This window comes from Magnolia sinica, chromosome 14 (genome assembly GCF_029962835.1).
Source record: "Magnolia sinica isolate HGM2019 chromosome 14, MsV1, whole genome shotgun sequence".
Taxonomy (NCBI): domain Eukaryota; kingdom Viridiplantae; phylum Streptophyta; class Magnoliopsida; order Magnoliales; family Magnoliaceae; genus Magnolia; species Magnolia sinica.
This window is the reverse complement of record NC_080586.1, coordinates 14,455,648-14,477,089: the sequence shown is the minus strand read 5'-3', so window position 1 is coordinate 14,477,089 and position 21,442 is coordinate 14,455,648. Positions and strand designations below refer to the sequence as shown.

The window sequence follows — 21,442 nt, the reverse complement described above, 5'->3', positions numbered from 1 at the left end:
CCCACCATTAAAAATTCCTAGGGCCTACCATAATATTTTTTTTCCATCCAACCTTTTGATAGGGTCTGATGAAGGGAAAACACAAATATCAGCGTGATCCAAAACTTTTAGGGCCCACAAAAAGTTTTTAATATTCATTCACCACTGTTTCCTATGGTGTGGTCCACCTGAGATTTGTATCTGCTTCATTTTTGGGATCATGCCATAAAATGAGTTGGTGAAAACTGATGGACGGCGAAGATATAAACGTATACATCTAGGTGGGCCCCACTATCAGGACACCACCCACATCCTGTGCTTCCTCGCCACTCCCGAACTCCATAGAAGAGGGAGAGATTGAATAGGAGTATGGAACATGGAGTAGTCTAGCATGGATGGAAGGATGGGATATTCCGCTTTGGTTTTACTGCTCTTCTTCGACCTGCTGCTCGTCTCTTCCACCGCCTCTAGTAAATACCTTTTCTCTCTGCTAGGGTTTTCCTTTAATTACTACAGTTTTAGTAATTCTCTGCTTTTCCATGGTTTTCCCCCCTTTTAACCTAACAATTTTTCTCTTCCTATATCGATTTCCATGGACGGACCGGATTGATTTAACATGTGTGGGATGGACCGTACAACCCCACTATTGTGGAACTAATGATCTTAATGCCCTCTCTCTTCTACTATTAATACAAGGCAAAAACCCTAAAAGAGCACTTTTTCTTTACTCAATAGCAGTTTAGGGTTTAGGGTTAGTGGTGACCCATTATGTGAAAAGACCAATCTGCCCATAACTTGCTTGTATCAGTTGCACTTATGGATGATTCATGGTGGCCTGTAAATAGGGGTGTTTTAGTCATTACACCTTAAGCATTGAAGTTGAAATAACGCTAATTCCGATGGCTGTGTGATCATAGGGTGCGTGTTTGTAATCAAGACGGACGCCATCTGGGCCTCTTCTTGTGTACGCTTGTGGATGGGCAGTTGTAGAATGGGGTGCGATTGTATCGGTCCCGCATGTGGATGGGCAGTTGTAGAATGGGGTGCGATTGTATCGGTCCCCCTTAGCTTGAAAGAACTTGAATCTTTCGTGTTGATGTCAGTGTACTCTAAGAGTTTCTGGTTCATGCGTTTGAAATCTACAAATTGTCCAATCTTGGTTGATCTCTCCACTACGCAGGGAACTTCTAATACCTTCCCAGACTCATCTAACCATCTGATCATCCAACACATCTTCAGTTGCTTCTTCAAGTTGGCACAGTACTTCTATCACCTGAATTGCTCTCTTCTGCATTCTCATTTGCCTGATGCTTGATATGAAGGATTTGTCTTACACATTGAAAATAGGTTGATCTTTAGTTTGGGTGGAAGTTCGATGAGATATGCTTTATGTTCCAATGGTTTCTTTAGGGACCCACATTCTTAAATGTAGCTTGTTGTAGGATCCTGACAGGAATCATTCAGCTTGAGGTGAACCATCACCTTGTCACCTTGAACTGAACATACTGTCGGCTGTAATTCTCATTATTAAGAGTGGTCTAACGCCTGGTTTCCCTGTGCATCCCTTTGAAATACTGCACACAATCCTCAGCTACTTGCTCAGTCTGTTTGCAAGCAGTAGACGTACTGAATTGATAGTTTGAGGTTTGAGCCCACCAACAATTTCAAAACTGGATCACCCTGTTGTGTGATTGACAGTGTTTTTGTAAGAAAACTCTACTTGGGACAAGACAAGATCCCACATGCTAATGCGATATCCTACGAGACATGACAGTAAGTTTCCAAGACTTTTGTTGACCATCTCAATTTGGTTGTCAGTCTATGAATGGTATATCTTGGCCCAAAGTGTCCTCTAAAAGTAACTCATGAACTTGACATCTCAGTTAGACACAACGGTCATATGAATTCCGTGCAAGTGGACCACTTTCTTAAGCCATGACCACATTATGTCTTCAGTAGCCCCAAGACAAAGTCTGTATTGAGATATTCTCATGTTCTGTTTAAGATTGGTAATTGTGTCAATACTGAAATGACCACCGAGGTCTCTTGAACGCAAATCATGCATACCACCTCTTGCAAAGAACCCATCATAATGCATGATAGAGCGAGTGTCATCATGTAGTGCAAATAGAGGGTAACCGGTACTAGCTCATGGTGATAGAGTGGTGAAAACATTTTCAAAATCTTCATTGACAGCGTATTTCCTTTTAATTCTTTGAATTCCACAACAGAAGCAATGTAGCCTAAAGGTGTCTTTTGCTAATCGCATCCGTTACCTTGTTCTCTACATTCACTCAATGTTTTAGGTTAAAAGTGTAGTCCACATTATATGCAATCCATTTAGCATAGTGCACACTCAGTTTCTTTGCAAGTAGAACTCATAGAACTCAATCGTTGTAAGTAGAGTAACTTTTATGCTTGTCATTGAGTTTCTCTGTGAAATATGCTACCAAGTTTTCTACTTGGTTAAGAACACCACCAATGCCCACATGAGAGGCATCACACGACACCTCGAAGACCTTAAAATATTTGGTAGTCTGATGATAGGCGCTTCAGTCATTCTCTACTTGATTTTTTGGAAGGCAATAGTCGTCAATTTCATCCAATCAGAAGGTCTTGGCTTCATACACAATGATAGGAGTCATAGTGGAACTAAAGTTGTTAATGACTTGCGATAAAAAGGTCAGTAGTATGTAACGACCTTGGACTTCGTGTATGTTCGCTGGAGTTGGCCAATCAGTGATGTGTTGGACCTTCTTTGGATTAGTCGTAACCTCTTCAACTAACATGATGAATCTAAGGAAGATCACATGAGTGCTCATGAAACTCAACTCTTTAAATTAGTGAAAAGCTTCTCTTAATGTAAAATCCTTGTAATTTGTTGAAGGTGACTCAAATGTTCGTTATGTATACAGCGGTGGATTTCCAAATAAACGGTCATAACACTTGCATCATTACATGGATGAAGGTCTTGAACACGCCGGTTGGTTTGAATAGCATAACTATCCGCTCGTACAAATGATCCTTGGTTTTGAATGCCATTTTCCATTCATCTCGCAGGTGGATCCTAATATGGTGATACGTGCTCCTCAAGTTGATCTTCGAATAGATTATAGGGTTGGGCATCATATCCAACGTATTGTCCAGTCAAGAGATGAGAAAATGATACTTAATTGTTATCTTGTCAATGGCATGACTATTGACACCCATTGACTAGTTGCCATCATTCTTTAGTTAACAACACCATAATGACATGTAGGCTAAGGCTGTCTGATGCAGGACACATGATTTAATGCTAGCATGCAACATGAAGATTTTGAAAGAGTCCATAAAGTAATTCAATTAACAAAAGATGCTAACCCACCAGGTAATTAAGAGTAAACAATACGCAATAAAATCTTATTTAACCTAAATCACACGTCCGCATGGTAAGAAATCACATAAATCAATTAAAACCAAGCCCGATGAAAGGATAGAATTCTAATTTAGCATAAGCACGTTCCACACTCAAGGGACATATTTGTAGGTTTTATGATTAGGGTTAGGAATGAGAAAATCTGAAATTCAGAAAATTAGGGTTTATAAGATTAGGGATTTTGGAATTAGGGTTTTTAAAAATTGGAGAAAATATGAAATTAGGGATTTAGGGTTTAGGGTAGCGTTATAGATGGGGAATTAAGGGGTTTTGATGCGGAAAGCAATGGAAAATCAAATGATTGAGCAGTTGTTTATATACGGTTTGCCTAGGGACTCTCACGTGTGGGTCGTTAGCTAGAGTTTTTGGTCTCAATGGTTGATATCGATTGGGGTTGAAGTTTGATGATGAAATGTTGAAGAAAAAGATTATTTAGATGGTCTTATATAGGAATGGAAGAAGAGAGATGAAGTTTTTTTGGGAAAATACCTCTTTTGGATATAAAGGAAGAGAGAAGGAAGATGACAGATGAAAGCTTCGCAATTCCGTTGAATGGGTAATGGAATCACACCACACCCAAGTTCCAAATCACATGGAGTATTCTTCAAATCACATGAAGAAGATAAAACATAGTTTTTTTTTTTCCTTCAAAATAATGGCATTAGGGCTTTAATCACACACTCATCTTTATCTTTTATAGGATCAGAAAAAACCTTTTACAAAAAGACGCTCTTAGATAAGATTCTCAATATAAAGATGCGTAATAAATTAAAAGTTGTTTCTAACTTCCTAATCTCAATACAAATATAAGGTATACCAAAATAACGAAGCATGTAAACAATCCAAACAACTAAACTATTTTGTGGCCCATGGGGGTCCACAATTTAGATGTTCGATGATGATCCAATGGTCTGATCATCGTGTCCACCCAATCCAACGGTCTGATCATCGTGTCCACTCAATCCAACGGTCTGATGTGTCCATCAAGCTCCTATATGTAGCCCACGTGCATCTTCCCAACATGGGGTCTTCAAAGATGTATGAACATGCATGTGGGGTCTTCAATTTGCCCATGTAATGGTTGTTTAGCCATAAGGAGACTGGCTCATCCCCCCTTCTTTAGTATGGTGCTCGGATGTCCACATCACTGTCATGAATAAAGCCTTTTGTTAGTAAGATAAAGTATTATTGAAAAGGTGCCAAGGTGGTGCCTAAAAGGTTACAACCCTATCTAACAAAAAATAAGATACAATTTTTCAAAGACGCATCACAGGAAGCCCATTTGACAACATGAGATATCACCCTATTGATGACAAAGTAAACATCATTCCTAATATTTTTGAAGCATCACCCCCCCCCCCCCCCCAAAACTGACCAAAGGGCTGATAGAATCGCTAACCGCCATTTCGCCCCAGCTTGCTTATGAAGACAAACTCCATGGCCCGCCTCCAATAAGCAGTCCACCGAGGCAACCATAGACCATTGCACCTTGAAAGAAGAGTACAAAATCCCAAATCCCCTTAGTAAAGGAATAATGAATGAACAAGTTATTGACTATCTTTGCATTGCCCATACATGAAACACAAATGTTCAGGATCACCATTCCTCCTTTGTGAAGGTTGTTGATGGTCAAAACTCTCTTACTCCCCACTAAGCATGCAAAGGCCACTACTTTTAGAGGAGTCATGTACTGCCATAACATCGCTGTCGGGGCTTGACCGTTGAGCAAGTGAGAACGTAACATCTCATAGAAGGAGCTAACCAAGAAACAACCCACACTTCCTTTCACCACACCACACTATCAAGCTCCCTAGTGGATGGGTTTATCCAAAGGATTATTTGAAGGAGTAAAATAAAATCTCCTATTTCTCTATCTAATAAGTTCTAAGACACGGGGGCAACCACACCTCCAAAGATCTACTAATTGACCAACATTTCGCAATTGATGTGTCCTCACCCAATGCTAAGTGGACAAGTTTCAGAAGCCCATTCATTAAGGAGGACTTCGACGCCCAAACATTCTTCCAAAATCTAATCTACTCACCATTTCTTATTGAGAAGCCTATCCTTTCCATGATTTTTGCTTTCATGCTAAAGACACCCCTCCACATTCTAGCCTATCCTGTCCACCATCCCTCCTCTTCACAAACATATTTAGAGGCAATCGATTTTCTACAAAGGGAACTTTCCTCCGTCCCAAACCACCGCCATCATTTCCCTAGAAGTGCTACTAGGCACAGAAAGTCCCTTATAATCTTTTCCTAACTATTTAATATAAATTTCGGGCATTTGAAAAAGGGTGGCATATTAGAAAACACTGCTTTAATTAGCATAATCCAGCCTTCCAATGACAAATATCTACCTTTCCATCTTGATAGCTTCCTCTTGACCCTTTCCACCACTTTGTCCCATAAATGCTTTGGAGGCTTCTCAATACACAAAGGTAAGCATAGGTATGTAGAGGGAAACGAGCCCACCCTACACCCAAACACTCCAGTTAGAATCTCCCGCCTCCCTCCTGTCCATCTTGATCCCCAACATTTCACCCTTGCAATGTTTAACTTCAAACTTGAAACCGCTTCATAACAAGTGATCACCTTATGATGAAAACTTGGTGAATTAGGGCCTATTACATTGAAATACAACAAAAAGGAAATGAAAACTTGAAAAAATTGAAGCTTTAGCCTTTTTCGATTTTTCCCATAATGGTCCATGCTGTTTTGAATCCCATCAAATCTTTTGTTTAATCCCCAAAATAGGTCAAAATCTAGTTTGATGACTTTCTAAGCTTCCTCCATGGTTCATCATCATCACCATCTAAGCCCTATCCCAACTAGTTGGGTTCAAGTCAACTACATGAATCCATTTCCGCCGTTCCACTCTGTTAAGGCCCATAATTTCAAGTAGACCATAAGTCTTTAGTTCTTTTTGTACTAACATTCCACTCCTAACCGGTCACACTTCTTGGTCTCTGTTGCACATGACCAAACCATTTGAGTCTACTTCCCTTGATCTCACCTATTGGTGCTATTCCTAAGTTCCCACGAATGAATTCATTTCTAATTTTATCCTTCCTTGTCTTGCCACTCATCCATCTCAAGATCCTCATTTCAGTTATACTCATCCGATGAACATGTGGTTCCTTAACTGCCCAACATTATGGTCCATAAAGCGTGGCTAGTCTTATAACTATTTTATAAAATTTCCTTTTAGTTTGAGTGATACATTGTGATCACATAAAACTCCAGAGGCACATCTCTATTTCTTCCAACTCGTTTGAAGTCCACGGGCAACGTCCTTCTCAACCCCTCAGCTCTCATGAATTATCGACCCAAGATATTGGAAGTGGTCATTTTGGAAAACTTATTGTTCAATAATCTTAAGTAATTCCTCATTCCCACTCCTATTGTTACTAAAATGTCACTTCATATACCTTATTTTAGTCGTAATTTTAAATCCTTTTAGATTCTAAAACATCCCTCCATGCATGTAGCTTTGTGGAAAAGGCATATGATCATGTGGGTTACGATTTTCTAGATTATATGCTCGGGAGATTGGGTTGTGGCCCTAAGTGGAGAAGAAGAATGAAGGCTTGTGTTCAATTCGTGTCCTTTTTCGTTTTGGTTAATGGATCACTGAAAGGTTACTTTAAGGTGTCAAGAAGTCTAAGACATGCTTTGTATTTGTTCATTGTTATTAGGGAAGTTTTTAGTATGATGCTTCGCAAAGGAGAGGAGAATGGGCTTTTAGTGGGTTCAAGACATCAGCAAATGGTTGTTAGATTAGTTATCTTCATTATGCCGATGATACACTTCTTTTCTGTGATGTGAAGGAGACTTTGGTTGATAATCTTCGGAAATTAATTGTATATTTTGAAGCTGCACCTGGATTAAATATTAATGTGGGCCAAGGTTGAGCTATTGGGGATCCATGTTTGTGATGAAGACCAAGTCCTCTTAAAAAATGATTGTGATGAAGATCTTCGTCGCTTTGCGAGCATCTTTGGATTTAGACCAAGTTCTTTTCCATCGACTTATTTAGGGCTTCCCTTATGCATCGGGAAGCCAGCTAGGCATCTTTGGAACTGGGTTCTTAAAAGAATAGAAAGGAAACTTGTTTCTTGGACGAGTCACTATCTTTTCACGAGCATCTTTGGATTTAGACCAAGTTCTTTTCCATCGACTTATTTAGGGCTTCCCTTATGCATCGGGAAGCCAGCTAGGCATCTTTGGAACTGGGTTCTTGAAAGAATAGAAAGGAAACTTGTTTCTTGGAAGAGTCACTATCTTTTCGCGAGCATCTTTGGATTTAGACCAAGTTCTTTTCCATCGACTTATTTAAGGCTTCCCTTATGCATCGGGAAGCCAGCTAGGCATCTTTGGAACTGGGTTCTTGAAAGAATAGAAAGGAAACTTGTTTCTTGGAAGAGTCACTATCTTTTCATGAGCATCTTTGGATTTTGACCAAGTTTTTTTCCATCGACTTATTTACGGCTTCCCTTATGCATCGGGAAGCCGGCTAGGCATCTTTGGAACTGGGTTCTTGAAAGAATAGAAAGGAAACTTGTTTCTTGGAAGAGTCGCTATCTTTTCACAGGAGGCCGTCCGACGCTTAACAATGCAACTTTTTCTAATATGCTTGTGTATTTTTTATATCTTTGTTTAAATGACCCAAAAAGGTGATGGACCGGCTCAATAAGATGAGGGGTTTCTTGTGGAAAGGTGCTTCTGATGGTATGAAGTTTTGTCAAGGGGTGTAGAGATGAATTTGGCTCTTCTTAGTAAATGGATTTGGAGATTTGGGTTGGAAGAGGAGAGGTTATGGAGGGAAATTGCTGCGAGTAAATATGGGGTTTAGGAGGATTGTTGGTTTGTGAAGTGTTCTTCACTTTATAGAGCTTCACATGTTTGGAAAGCGTTTGCAATGTCAAAACATCTTGTTAGACGGAGAATTATTTTTTCCTTGGGCGATGACCATCTCATTCGTTTTTGGGTAGATATTTGGTGTGGAGATCATGCCCTTCAAGACCTCGTCCCAAGAGTGGCGACACTTGCTACTGACTAATTCATTTCCTTGGTAAAATGTTATTTTGCGTGCAGTGGTTCAGAATCACCTTGTCGGAGGCATATGTCGGACGTGGAGTTGGGGGAATTTGCGAGGCTTTTGGCCCATCTAATGAGTGCTTCCTCTTCCCCTTCTCAATCAGATTCAATGATTGGGTCACCCTTCTGGAAAGTTCTCTGTTCGTTCTTTTGTCGAGTATTTAGGCGATGACCGCACCTTTTCTTCCCCTCCTCCCCCTTTTCATTCTTGGTTCTATGCAGCTCCTCCTAGGGTTGCAATCTTTGTTTGGCTTGTGGGGCAAAAGAATTCTCACCATGGACAACCTCCAGAGGAGAGCTTTGATTCTCCCCAATATATGATTGATGTGCAAGACGAACTTTGAATCGATCGATCATTTGTTTTTACACTGCTCTTTTGCTTCTAAAGCTTGGGCCCATTTCTTTGGCTTGCTTCACGTGGATTGGGTTATGTCGAAATCGGTTGAAGATTTCATGTGCGCTTGGCATGGAGCGGGCAAAGCCGAGAAAGCTAAGTGGAGATTGATTTTGATGGGGATTTTTAGGGCTATCTTGGGGGCTAGAAATGGTCAATACTTTCAGAATGGAAGTAGGGAGTTAGAGGAGGTTATTAGGTTGATTAAAGGGCATGTGTCAACTTGGGTTGTGCATTTAAAGGCCGGTGTGCTCGGCAATCCTTTTTTTTTTTTTTGCCTTTAGTGCAGTGTGGGGTTGTATTCTTTTCCTGCTTTTGCAGTTTGTTTATAATTTTTTTATTACCTTTTTTTTATATATAAAAATGTAGCTTTGTGTTTACTCCACTCATCTTGTCAATCAAAACTATGTCATTTGCAAACAACATATGCCATGGGATCTCTTTCTGTAAATGCCTCATTAACTCGTCCATAACCAACGGTATGGGCTCAATGCCAACCCCTGGTGCAAGCCTACATCAATTGGGAAATCACCTGTTTCTCCACTAGTGGTGCTCACATTTGTTATTACTCCCTCATACATATCTTAATCATGTCAATATACCTCTTGAAACTCCTCTCTCCCAACACCACCAAATTAACCCTCTAGGGGCCCTATCTTAAGCTTTCTCTAAGTCAGTAAAGATGACGCAGAGATCCTTCCTCCTCTCCCTATATTTCTCCAACATTTGTTTAAGAAGGAAGATAGCTTTATTGGTAGACCTCCGTAACAAAACCAAGTTGATTTTCTGATACATTTGTCTCATGCCTTAGTCTTTGCTCAATTATTTTCCCCCAAAGTTTCATAATATGGCTCATACGTTTAATACCACAATAGTTAGCACAGCTCTATATGTCTTCTTTGTGCTTGTAAATATGTACCATGGTACTTCTCCTCCATTCATCTGGCATTTTGGTCGATTTTATGATCTTGTTGAACAACTTTGTCAACAAAAATAACACTATATATGCTATGCACTTCCAAACCTCTATTAGTATACCATCTGGTCCAAGGGCCTTTCTTGTTTTCATCTTTCTCAAAGCTTCTTTTACTTCAAATATCCTAATCCTACGGAAGCATCTATGGACTCCAACATCATTTGAGTTTATACTTTATCCCTATATTCCTAAAGTGGTTGTCATTTAACAAGTTCAGAAAATAGCTTCTCCCTCATTAATGTTATTGTCTTTGACTAATATCCTTTGGCCATCGCTCTTAATGCATCTAACGTGATCCAAGTCCCTAATATTCGTCTCTCTCATTTTTGCTAGTTTGAAGACATCTTTCTCACCCAATCTATTGTAATGATCATCATAAACCTTAAGTTCAGCATTGTTACTTTCTTAGCAACATTTTTGCCTTTTCGATATTGTTCAGTCCCTTACTAGGCTTCGAAGCATGAACGTTTATCATGAATAGCTTTTTCTACAGTGTCATTCTGCCATGAGTTTCCTTATATATGATTGGCTTTTCCTTCTAGATACTCCTAAAACATTTTTTGCCTCTTTCCTAATGCACCTAGCCATATCATTCCAAATAACATATACTCCTTCCTCGACATTCCATTTTCCTTCTTCCATTATTATTATTATTTTTTTTCTAAATGACATTATTCTCTCCTTTTAAATTCCATCACCTAGTTTTTTGACACCTTTTGATTTCATTTCCTTTCTTCCATCTCTTAATGCAAACATCCAAAACCATTAACCTATGTTGCGTGGTGAAACGTTCCTGGTATAACCTAATAGTCCTTACATATTGATCCTTATGTCTTCTGAAGTAGAAAGAAATCTTTTTGGCTTATATGTGATCCACTTTTGAAAGTTATTAAATGTTCGTCTCTCTTTAAAGTTTGTTTGCTAGAGCTAGATTGTATGCCATAGCAAAATCAATGATAGCTTCCCTCTTCTCATTTCCTCTCTCAGAACCATATCCACCATGTACCCTCTGATATCCTTTATTTTCCTACATGACCATTCAAGTCTCCTCCTACAAATATCCTCTTTGTTTAGTATTTCTTGCATTAGTTCTCTGTATCTTTCCAAAGTTGTCCCTTGGTTCCATCCTCTAACCCTACCTGTGGTTCCATCTCCTCTGCTGACATAAGTTTTATTAATAAATTCCTACCACTCTCTTAACATCTACAACTTTATGCTTGAAATCTTTATCTACTGCTATCCCTATCCCATTTCTATTATTTTCATTTCCCATATACCAAAGTTTATATCCACTAATTTCTCATTTAGCCCCTTCGACTTGGCTTCCTGAACACAAGCTATGTTAATTCTCCTTTGTTTCATCGTATCTACCCACTTCGTACTCTTATTTGTTGTCAATGCTTCTATATTCCATGTGGCAAGACAAATCCTATTTTCCCGGGTTAGCTTCTTTACCGCATACTTCCAGAATGACTTGGGAACTTGCCACTTTTTTTTTTTTTAGGGAACTTGCTACTTGTTACAACAACTGGGCGTTGTTGCAGTGTCATGTCTTGGGTTGGCCTGTATTGGCCATATTGGAACCATATCGATGTCAATATGCCTCGTATCAATCGATACAACATTTCCTTTTAGGGTGGGCCAATTCGGCCCTGTATTGCATATTGTATCAGGCCTATACGGATACGATACATCTGTATCAGTATGATTCCAATATTTCAAAACTATGCCTAGAACCAAATCTGTTGCATGTTGGATATCATGCATGGCTCGGTTGGAACCAAATCTTGAAATTTGGACATACTGATTTTTTATTTTTATTTATAAATGTTAATGATGAAATTTGGATAGAATGTCTTGAAGTTCAGGTGGTGGTGTTGAAGATTCCTCCACTGGTTTTGGTCTATAGTCATGCCTCTTAAGGGTGTACATTGCTCCTTTTCCTAGCTCTCATTCATGAGCTGTGTCATTCAAGAGACTAAGGAAAGTATGAAACACTTCCTTTCCTTCTCCCGAGGCTCATCATCCTGCGTGGAATTAAGTGTAATACTCTTTCCACCATAAGCAAGGTTGTGTGTATTCGTGTGACCCAAACGGTCAACTTTCCTGCGATACAGCCATGGACGGTCTAAGAGGCTATAGCTGAGCTTCATAGGAATAACATCTTACTATAGGGTTTCCTTTTAGTGTCCCAACAAGAAGTTCACCAAGCACCTCTTAGTTACTGGAATGGATGTGTCGTTAACCTAAGCGACTTTGTACTGCTCTAGGCACTTTTCAGTTTTGTGCTTTAGCATGTTGATCATACCTTTTGAGGCTATATTCATGTTACTCCCTTCTTAAAAATTTTGCATAATTTAAGGCAAGGACAAGGGTGGAGCCTTTTTTCGGGTTTTAGGATTCGCCACCTTTAAGGGTGGTTAAAGGGAAGACTTGTTGGATTCCCAGGGTGGTTCTCTTTGATCATTGTTTGTGGGGTTGTGGGATGGTCTCTTGTCATCCTTTCCCCTTGTATGTTTTTGCTTCTTCTTCTTCTTCTTCTTCTTTTTTTTTGTCCTTTTTTCTTTGCCCTTAATAAATTTTGCATTATCATTCGAAAAGAAAAAGGAAAAAAAGAAGAAGAAGAAGAGGAGGAGGAAAAAGGAAGTATCAGTGCAAGGACAGGACCCTCAACAAAAGGCCCTGTCCCAATGGAAGGTACTAATAAATTATTGCTTAATCCTTTGTTAAAGGATCTCTATGTGGTGATCCTCCTCTATTTCATCGGACCAACCTAAAGGGTTTTGTTAAAAAAACAAAATGTCTTGTTTTGAATCATAGAGAACTGATATTAACAAGTTTTAGCGGAACTGACATTAACAAGTTTAATCCTTTGTTAAAGGATCCCTATGTGGTGATCCTCCTCTATTTCATCGGACCAACCTAAGGGGGGTATTTGGTCATCATATTAGGACGGATTAGACGGGATAGACTTAATCCCACATTTTGAGCCGAAGCTTGTGTTTGGTTAGGCAGTCCATTGGTGACAATTTGAAGCTTTGGAAACCGTGCCAAAGTGTTGAGGATTGAAGAAGGATCTGTTGTATCTATTTTGGATTTGCAATATCCACAGCCATATCCAGCTATGGATGTTCAAAGAGAATTTTGTTGACGTATTGCATGGTGTGCCACCATGACGAATGTGTTACATCCATGCCGTTCATCCCTTTTACGAGATCATTTTAGGCCATGGGCCCAAAAAAGAGAGATTCAATTCTCAAGTGGACCACACCTCAAAAGGCAATGGGGATTGAACGTTTACCATTGAAAATGTCTTGGAGGCCACAGAACGTCTAAAACAATCTGATATTTGTTTTTCTATTCCTTCATCCAGGTGTATGTGATCTCATGAACAGGTTGGATGACAAATAAACATAATGGTGGGCCCTATTAAGGTTTCAACGGTAGGAATCATTGTTCCCACTGCTTTTTGTGGTGTGGTCCACTTGAGCTTTGGATCTGCCTCATTTTTGTGCTCATGACCTAAACCGACCTCTCCAAATGGATGGACGGTGTAGATATAATACATACATCAAGGTGGGTCCCATAGAATTTGGTGACGTAAACACACCACGGAGGTTGGTGGTGTGTGGCACTCTACGCAACCCGCTTCCAAAAGCTTCCTCTCTACGAATGAAACATCCAAACATGTATTCCTAATATCCTTGGATCACAACTCCAAAACTATACATTCCAAACATGGAGACGAGATTTGGTATATCACTCCTAATCCACCGACAATACCTGACACTCCATAATTATTACACTGCCAATTTCATCCCACTTAATCCTGCATAATCTCATGTACCAAACACCCCCTAAAGGGTTTTGTTAAAAACCAAAATGTCTTGTTTTGAATCATAGGGAACTGATATTAACAAGTTTAAGCAGAAAATGGTCTTATGGAGTTCAGAATTGCATTCGTATAGCATTTTTCTATTCTTAACTGAGATATATTCTTATTTTGGAACTCATGCAGCCCCGATGGGTGATTCACTGCCCACCTTTCTTGTTGGTATTATAGGGGAGTTGTGCTGTTAGTTGTTGAGGTTTGTCAACTGGGAAGGATTAACCTCCATATTTTCCGTCCACTCTCTTCTATGTTGACAATGACACATTTTTATTTGGGCCTCTGAAGCATTAACTCTATTGAATTACATCATCATACGAAACACTGACTCTAAAGCGGCTTCTAGTTGGCAACATTTTATTAGCACTTAATAGTTTGGACTGATGTATACTGTGTAAGGGTTTTTTCTCTAAAGAGCATTCTGGGGTACCTCCCGTTGCTTGTGGAAGCTAGTAGCTATTATAAAAGATCAGAGAATTGAACGTTTTCAAAGAAATAGATTGTAGAGCATCTTTGTTCCATCTAGCTTCTCCTCCAGGAACAACACCAAAATCTTGGCCGGCTTTCTGGTGAATAATCTCTACTTTTTAATGAGATAGACGATGACACACTGGTAATGCTTCCACCCTTATGGTGGTATACTTCCAAAACCCGACGAGGGACTGGTAACTGCTACCACGAAATCTTGCAGGTGGGTTATGCAAAATGCTAATAACTCTCCCAAGTGGTACTCAGTGGATATAAGATCAATCTGAAAACAATTGAGCTGAGCATACGATGAAAGGACCCTACTGATGATCAGCAAGGATGAAAAACTCTACACAACCTTCTTTATTATCCTATTTATCAAAATAAGGAAAAAAGACCTACTTCACTATCCTTCTGACCACAGTTTATACCCTGCCTGCAGTATTTTGTTATTTATCCCCACAAACATGGGCTGGTGCTACTTATACACACTTGTTACGGAATGTTTTTTGCACTTCCTAATTGATAGGTGGGATATCATTTTCTGTAAGTTTGTCACTTAACCATTGTTACATTATCACCCCATAAATTATGGTTTTTTTTTATTATAAATAAAATAAAATTTAAAATACAAGTAAATGCACAACCATTTGGAGACAGTCATTGAAGTGGATTACAGCTCTTACCAACTCCAGAAATTATATTCTGAGTCTTGTAAGAGCTAATAATAGAACTCAAATATTTTTATGTTGAGGACTGAGGGATTAAGTGATTTTATTGATGGCTCGTAGCAGATCATATACTCGTTAATTTTTTTAATTTTTTATTTTACTTTGAGACTGATTTTATTATGATGTCGAATGCAGGCAAATCAAGTGGAGTGTGCATCTCGCAGGGTGGTCGTTTCCCTCCATTCTCATCTGAAGGAAAACCTCCTAGAATAGTAAAAAAGGGTCCCAAAGATTTAACCCTCTGCAGGGTGTTTCGCAAAAGAACATGTTGCGATGCAGCCCAGACGCATCCTGCGTTGCTATCGATTAGACGGCTAGCTTCTGCTGGGGAAGCCACCGAAGAATGTTTGCATTTATGGGAACTGTTGGAATGCTCCATCTGTCATCCTCGCGTTGGAGTTCGGCCTGGACCACCTCTTATATGCGTCTCTCTTTGTGATATGGTTTTACAGGCTTGCTCAAGTGCATACTTTTCTACTGATGCAAAAACTCAGGTTTTTATTATTTTCAGATACTCAAGACTATTGAGGAGCCCTGCTATGGCTACTCGCGCAGGTGCTGAGTAGCCATCTGAATCTTACTCTCCCCACACTTCAACTTTTACAACCATCCATTTCAATTCATACATGTGTGGACCATCTGATTAGTAGACTGCCCTGAATCTTGGGCCATGGCACCCACCTGATAAATGCTTTGGATCTTACACATTTGCGTGTTGGTTTGTACTGTGTAGGAAGAGAAGGATTCAGATGGCCACCACACTCTTGAGCAGCCATCACATTTCAACTATCATGTTCTGATTAGATGTTTTTCTTATCTCAGGTTCTATCACCATGTGGATTAAGCGACTTTGTTTGTGGTAGAGCTACTGAATGGGCCTCTAATGGTACAGAGCTCTGCCAACTTGCAGGTTTCTCTGTGCACTTATCTAAGGGGAGCTATGACGGCACTGAAGAAACCTTTTGCTATGGTGGGAAAGCAAGTCTAGACTCAATTGCTGATTCATGGAGGACAGAATCTGGGGTGCCCCAAAAAGATGAAAATGTTGGAGTGATTGAAGATTTTCGCCAATGGGTGCAGGAAATGCCATTTAGCGAAAGGGTTTCATGGGCGGTTGGGGGGATGGTGCTTACTGCAGGCCTTCTGTTTATAAGGTGATTTTCTCCTGTATACGCAGATTCCTTTATATTATGGTTCTTTCCTTGCAACTTTTTAAGCTGATTTTTTTTTTTGGGGGGGTGTGTGTGTCTGGAAATCATAGGTCTTGGTGCATCACCAGGTTATTGACTTGTAGCTATGTAGTAGGCATGACACATGGACATCAACATTGACACGTGTGTCCAATTGTTTTGGACATAACTCATATAAGAAACCTTTTTTAAGGACTAGTATGTCTTATGTTTTGGATTCTTGTATATACAAGTAATTGATCTTTAGGTTTATTGTTGTAGTTGTTTTTATTATTTATTCTGGGTTATTTATTTTCATTTTTATGTTCACACACACACATATGTTGAAAGGTTACTGATGAGTACAACACTTCACATACACATTTGCGTACGTATCAGAGGAGGCAAGCCGCACCTATTTGCTTGTGGCTAGGCGAGTACCTGTGATCGTGTTGAAGACCCCATGTGCATGTGTGAGTATCTAGAAGACCCCACACTGGGAAGATGCACATGGGCTGCTTTATAGAGTGATCTAGACCGTTGGATTAGAGGGACATGACGATCGGGTCGTTGGATCACATGATCGGGCCATTGATCGTAGATTGTCCAGACTAATTTTCTTAGATTTCATCAGCTTATAGGATTTAATTTTGTTTATGTTATGTTTGGACAACATTATGAGTGTTTTTAGTTGATTTTAGTTAGAATATAGCTATTTTCGTCAAAATTCATAAAACATGGTGTTTATTGTAATTTTTGAACTTTCTTGAAGCTATAAAAGAGGGTGGGCATGTGGCCCTCTCCCTCATTGGATTTAAGGACTGGTATGTCTTTTGTTTTGGATTCTTGTACATACAAGTAATTAATTTTTAGGTTTATTGTTGTAGTTGTTTTTATTATTTATTTTGGATTATTTATTTTCATTTTTACGTTCATGTGTGTGTGTGTGTGTGTGTGTGTGTAGGAAAGTTATTGACAAGTACATCACTTCCTGTACACATTTGCCTACCTATCAGAGGAGGCGAGCTGCACCGATTTCCCTGTGACTGGGCGAGTACCTGTGATCGTGTTGAAGACCTCATGTGCATGTGTGAGCATCTGGAAGAACTCACACTGGGAAGATGCACATGGGGCTGCTTTATGGAGTAATCTAGACCGTTGGATCACATGATCGGGCCATTGATTGTGGATCGTCCACACTAGTTTTCTTAGATTTTATCAGCTTATAAGATTTAGTTTTGTTTATATTATATTTGGACATCATTATAAGTGTTTTTAGTTGATTTTGGTTAAACTAGTTAAAATTCACAAAACATTGTGTTTATTGTAATTTTTGAACTTTCTTGGAGCTATAAAAGAGGGTGGGCGTGTGACCCTCTCCTTCATTGGATTTAAGGACCAGTACGTCTTATATTTTGGATTCTTATACATACAATTAATTGATTTTTAGGTTTATTTTGTAGTTGTTTTTATTATTTATTCTAGATTATTTATTTTCATTTTTACGTTCATATATATATATATATATATATATATATATATTGAAAGGTTACTGACGAGTACATCACTTCTCGTACACACTTGTGTACGTATCAGAGGCAGGCCACACCGATTTCCCTATAGTTAGGCAAGTACCTATGATTGTGCTGATGACGTCATGTGCATGTGCGAGCATCTAGAAAACCCCACACTTGGAAGATGCACATGGGCTGCTTTATGGAGTGATCCGGACCGTTGGATTGGAGGGACGTGACGATCGGGCCATTGGATCACATGATCGGGGCCATTGATTGTGGATTGTCCACACTAGTTTTCGTAGATTTTATCAATTTATAGGATTTAGTTTTGTTTATGTTATATTTGGACACCATTATGAGTATTTTTAGTTGATTTTAATTAGACTATGGTTATTTTCGTCAAAATTCACAAAACATGGTGTTTATTGTAATTTTCGAACTTTCTTGGAGCAATTAAAGAGGGTGGGCGTGTTACCCTCTCTCTCATTGGATTTTGTGATTTAAAAAAAATAAATAAAAAATAAAATAAAAAAATAAAAAAATATTCCATTCTTCTTCTTCTTTCATCTTCATGAGATTTGAAGATACTTCCATGTGATTTAAAAAGTGTTTGGTGTGAGGCTAATCTTCATCAACAGAGGTGTGGGGTCTCCATAAACCCCCACATCACTGTCTTTTTTCCCCTCCATCAAGGTATTTTGTTCAAGTTCTTTGATTCTCCGATCCTAAGCCTTCATCTTCTCTTAAACATATCTTTCCTTTATTTATCTACAATCCCAAACCTTAAGACATCTAACCCATCCATCTCACGCCACACGTGTGACCGTATGGTCAACCTTTCAGGTTGGCTTTACGGCCACACCTTGTCCTTTTTGGCTTCCTTTTACCCTTAAATCAAAACCCCCTTTCCTCTCTACTAAAACCCTAATCGTAAATCTATAAATCCCTAACTTTCCTAGATTTTCTCAATTTCCTAAAACCTTAATTTTACCGTAGGTTATATTAGGTCTACTTTAAAATAGACTATACCCTATGCTAATGGATGTAGGGACATCTATTAGATCCTAGTTTCCTTTTATTTAATGATCTTGTGTGATGATGTTGGTAACTTAGGCTAGGATTATGCATGATGTTCTTTTGGTTTTCATGGTATTCGTGATGATTATGGCAATGTTTGTATTTTTTTGTTAATTACCTTAATTCTGCTACTTGATATCACATGTTATTTGGTTCATGCATTGGTCCTACATCAGTTACAATTTTATTAATAAAGACAGAGATGAGAGATCTAAGCCAAAAAAAAATACAAACAAAAACTTTAAGACCATACAACTGCTGAAGTTGAGCACAGCTAGCGAGACACTTTATAGAGGCTGCCGAACATATAACATCCAATTTTGCCCATCTAAAAACCACATTCGGCAACTTGCACCTGTTACGCAACTAGTGTACCAAGTATCGCTATCGTTACAAGTTTTGCTAGCCAAGGATATGGAAACAATATCAATATTGCCGATAATTAGAAATGCGGGGAAGCATGGAATTTTTTAATGAAACTTTAGGAGATGCTAAAATACACATATTTGCATATTTAGGAATAAAAAAAATTTTGTAAAAAGAATGCATACATAATAAGTTTACATTTAATGGGGGCTTAAAAGCTTGTGTTGTCATAAGAAATCAGTCCAACCATCCCATCTATCCATCCAACCATATATCTAACTATCCAACCTTCCGCCCAAACATCTGTCAATATTTTAGAATATTGACAATACGATATTTCGCCGAGAAATCGTCGACAACTAGAAAGGAAACAAAAGAATGTGGTCCCATGTTGTAATAACAATTATTTGCGATATTATGATCAACAATTTGAACATTGCATAGAACCATGCACCCATAAAAAAAATTTGAAATGGTTTTTTTTTTTTAATTATTTTTAATAAATAGATTTTTGGCGATATTGTTACATTGGCGATATTATTGAAATATTGCTGATACACTAGCAATACTAGCGACGCCTAGAATTTACACGGTCGAAAATATTGGCGATAGAAGCTACAATTGAATTTATACAGTAAAAAATATTAGTGATACATTGGCAATACTTAGCGATACATTGCAAAAACTGGAATTTCTGATACTACTAGTGTTATCAGTATCGTTGAGCTAGAGATATAGATAATATTGGGGATATTTCGACAGGATACTCCGAACAATGTATGTAACCATCTACAATTCTTTTCTGTCCAACTAACTTGAAGACAGGCTAGGAGTGCAAACTTCCAAAGTCTCCTCACTTTTGGTACTGGTGCCTCTGCCCTCCCAGCCTAGAAACATGACCCCAATGGATCTGGCATCACCCAATAGAGGCACAACAATTGCAACATACTCCTGTAAAATATATTTTAAAATATTTTGTGGATGCATCAGTGAACTGACTTTTGTTCGGGTTGTTAGTGATGATGGCAAGTCCCTTGAAAAATCATATAGATTGTTACCCCCACCATTGTGGTGGTGGAAGCTTAAAGTGGATGGTTTATCAATGGACAAAACCATGATATCTGGGAATCGAGGTGTGATGAAGATCATAGAGGGGAAGCTAGTTGGGTTAGTGTTTTCCACCCTAGCTGGTACTGGATACCTCAACACAAGATTAGGGTGATAATAACTGGGAGAACCATGTTTGTTAACTCTTTTGAATGGCCCCTATGTTGAAGGTGATTCTCCAATTGCGATTGTGTCAGCCGCCAATAATTGTGTTGCTTCTAGGAAGCTTTAATTTGTTGTTCATGAGGTTAAATTCAAACACCCTTGTTAGTGTGCTCCTATAAGCAGGTGCCAAGGGAATCCAACACAGTAGTGAACACACTTGCAAAGGAAGGGGTGTTGCACGATTCCTTTGTATTGTGCACCTTTATACATTACCTTGACCAATTTTTTATGTTCTTGTCTAACAATTGTATAATCGCGTGATTTTTGTTGATGATAAAGTAAGAAAGACTACTTTTCCAATACCCTGTATATATGTCCGACACCATCACACATGCCAGTGTTCAAGTAACATAAACATGTACTCATTTAATCACGGCTCTTCATTTGAACTCCTGCATTTGTTCTTTGACCTTGAAACTTGGTTTCTTCTTCCACTTAATGTTTTGATTTTTTTGATTTTTTTATTTTGTTAGCCTTTTGTCTTATTAATTATTGCATATTTCTTACCCTTCAAAAAAATTTATTGCTTATTTCTTGATCTTCTCAACAATTTATGCAAGCATTCCTTGGTTTGGACAAGGTGGGAAGTGGCCCATTCTTTTCATTGATAACCATTGGTTTGGAGTCTCTCAGGCTATTTGTAGCTTATCTTTTGTGGTTTGTATGCAGCAAAAGGAAGAGCCACAGTCATCGACAGAAGCAAGCAGCTATTCTTCGCACTGCTAGGAGGCTGGAAGCAAAGTTCAACCAGCAGTCTTCCATCGGTCAAGGAAGTAAGAAGGGAGCTGGAAGATAAATGTCTCCTTTTGTCAACTAATTTTTCGTGTTTATTCTATAGCATCAGTTTACATTTCTTTGTTGTACTTGTAGTCCAAATTATTTTTTTTTCTATTTATATAAAATGACCAATTAATTTAATCCCTAGTTTTTTCTGAAAATGTCGGTGTTCTTAGGTCGTTAACCTCCATCATTGTAATGATCGTTGCTGATACTACTGTTTTGTTATCATTGCTATTACTGTCACCATTATCAATATAGAAATCTCATAGAATGATATACTCTTTGATTGAATGGCATCAAAGGTAGT

The 21,442-nt window shown here is 38.7% G+C and overlaps 1 protein-coding gene across 3 annotated transcripts; it reads left to right on the top strand.

Annotated features, from left to right (window-relative positions):
* The first annotated feature begins 299 nt into the window (after positions 1 to 299).
* Positions 300 to 21,421, top strand: LOC131225133 (folate-binding protein 1). Of its 3 annotated transcripts, none has more exons than XM_058220576.1 (4): positions 300 to 449; positions 15,090 to 15,448; positions 15,777 to 16,108; positions 21,025 to 21,421. In XM_058220576.1, exons 1-4 carry the CDS (start codon positions 371 to 373, stop codon positions 21,149 to 21,151), a joined length of 897 nt encoding a protein of 298 aa, XP_058076559.1. In that variant the 5' UTR covers positions 300 to 370; the 3' UTR covers positions 21,152 to 21,421. The 3 variants fall into 3 exon arrangements, with proteins under 3 accessions (XP_058076559.1, XP_058076560.1, XP_058076561.1); XM_058220577.1 differs by having other exon boundaries at positions 15,090 to 15,509; positions 15,865 to 16,108; XM_058220578.1 differs by lacking the exon at positions 21,025 to 21,421 and adding an exon at positions 16,523 to 17,005.
* The last annotated feature ends 21 nt before the right edge of the window (positions 21,422 to 21,442 follow it).

Bases quoted from the DNA above. Each gene is read 5' to 3' on its own strand.
- LOC131225133 (XM_058220576.1), top strand. From the start codon at position 371: ATGGATGGAAGGATGGGATATTCCGCTTTGGTTTTACTGCTCTTCTTC. The intron at 450-15,089 runs GTAAATACCTTT...TGTCGAATGCAG, and splicing joins CGTCTCTTCCACCGCCTCTA to GCAAATCAAGTGGAGTGTGC. The intron at 16,109-21,024 runs GTGATTTTCTCC...GTTTGTATGCAG, and splicing joins GCAGGCCTTCTGTTTATAAG to CAAAAGGAAGAGCCACAGTC.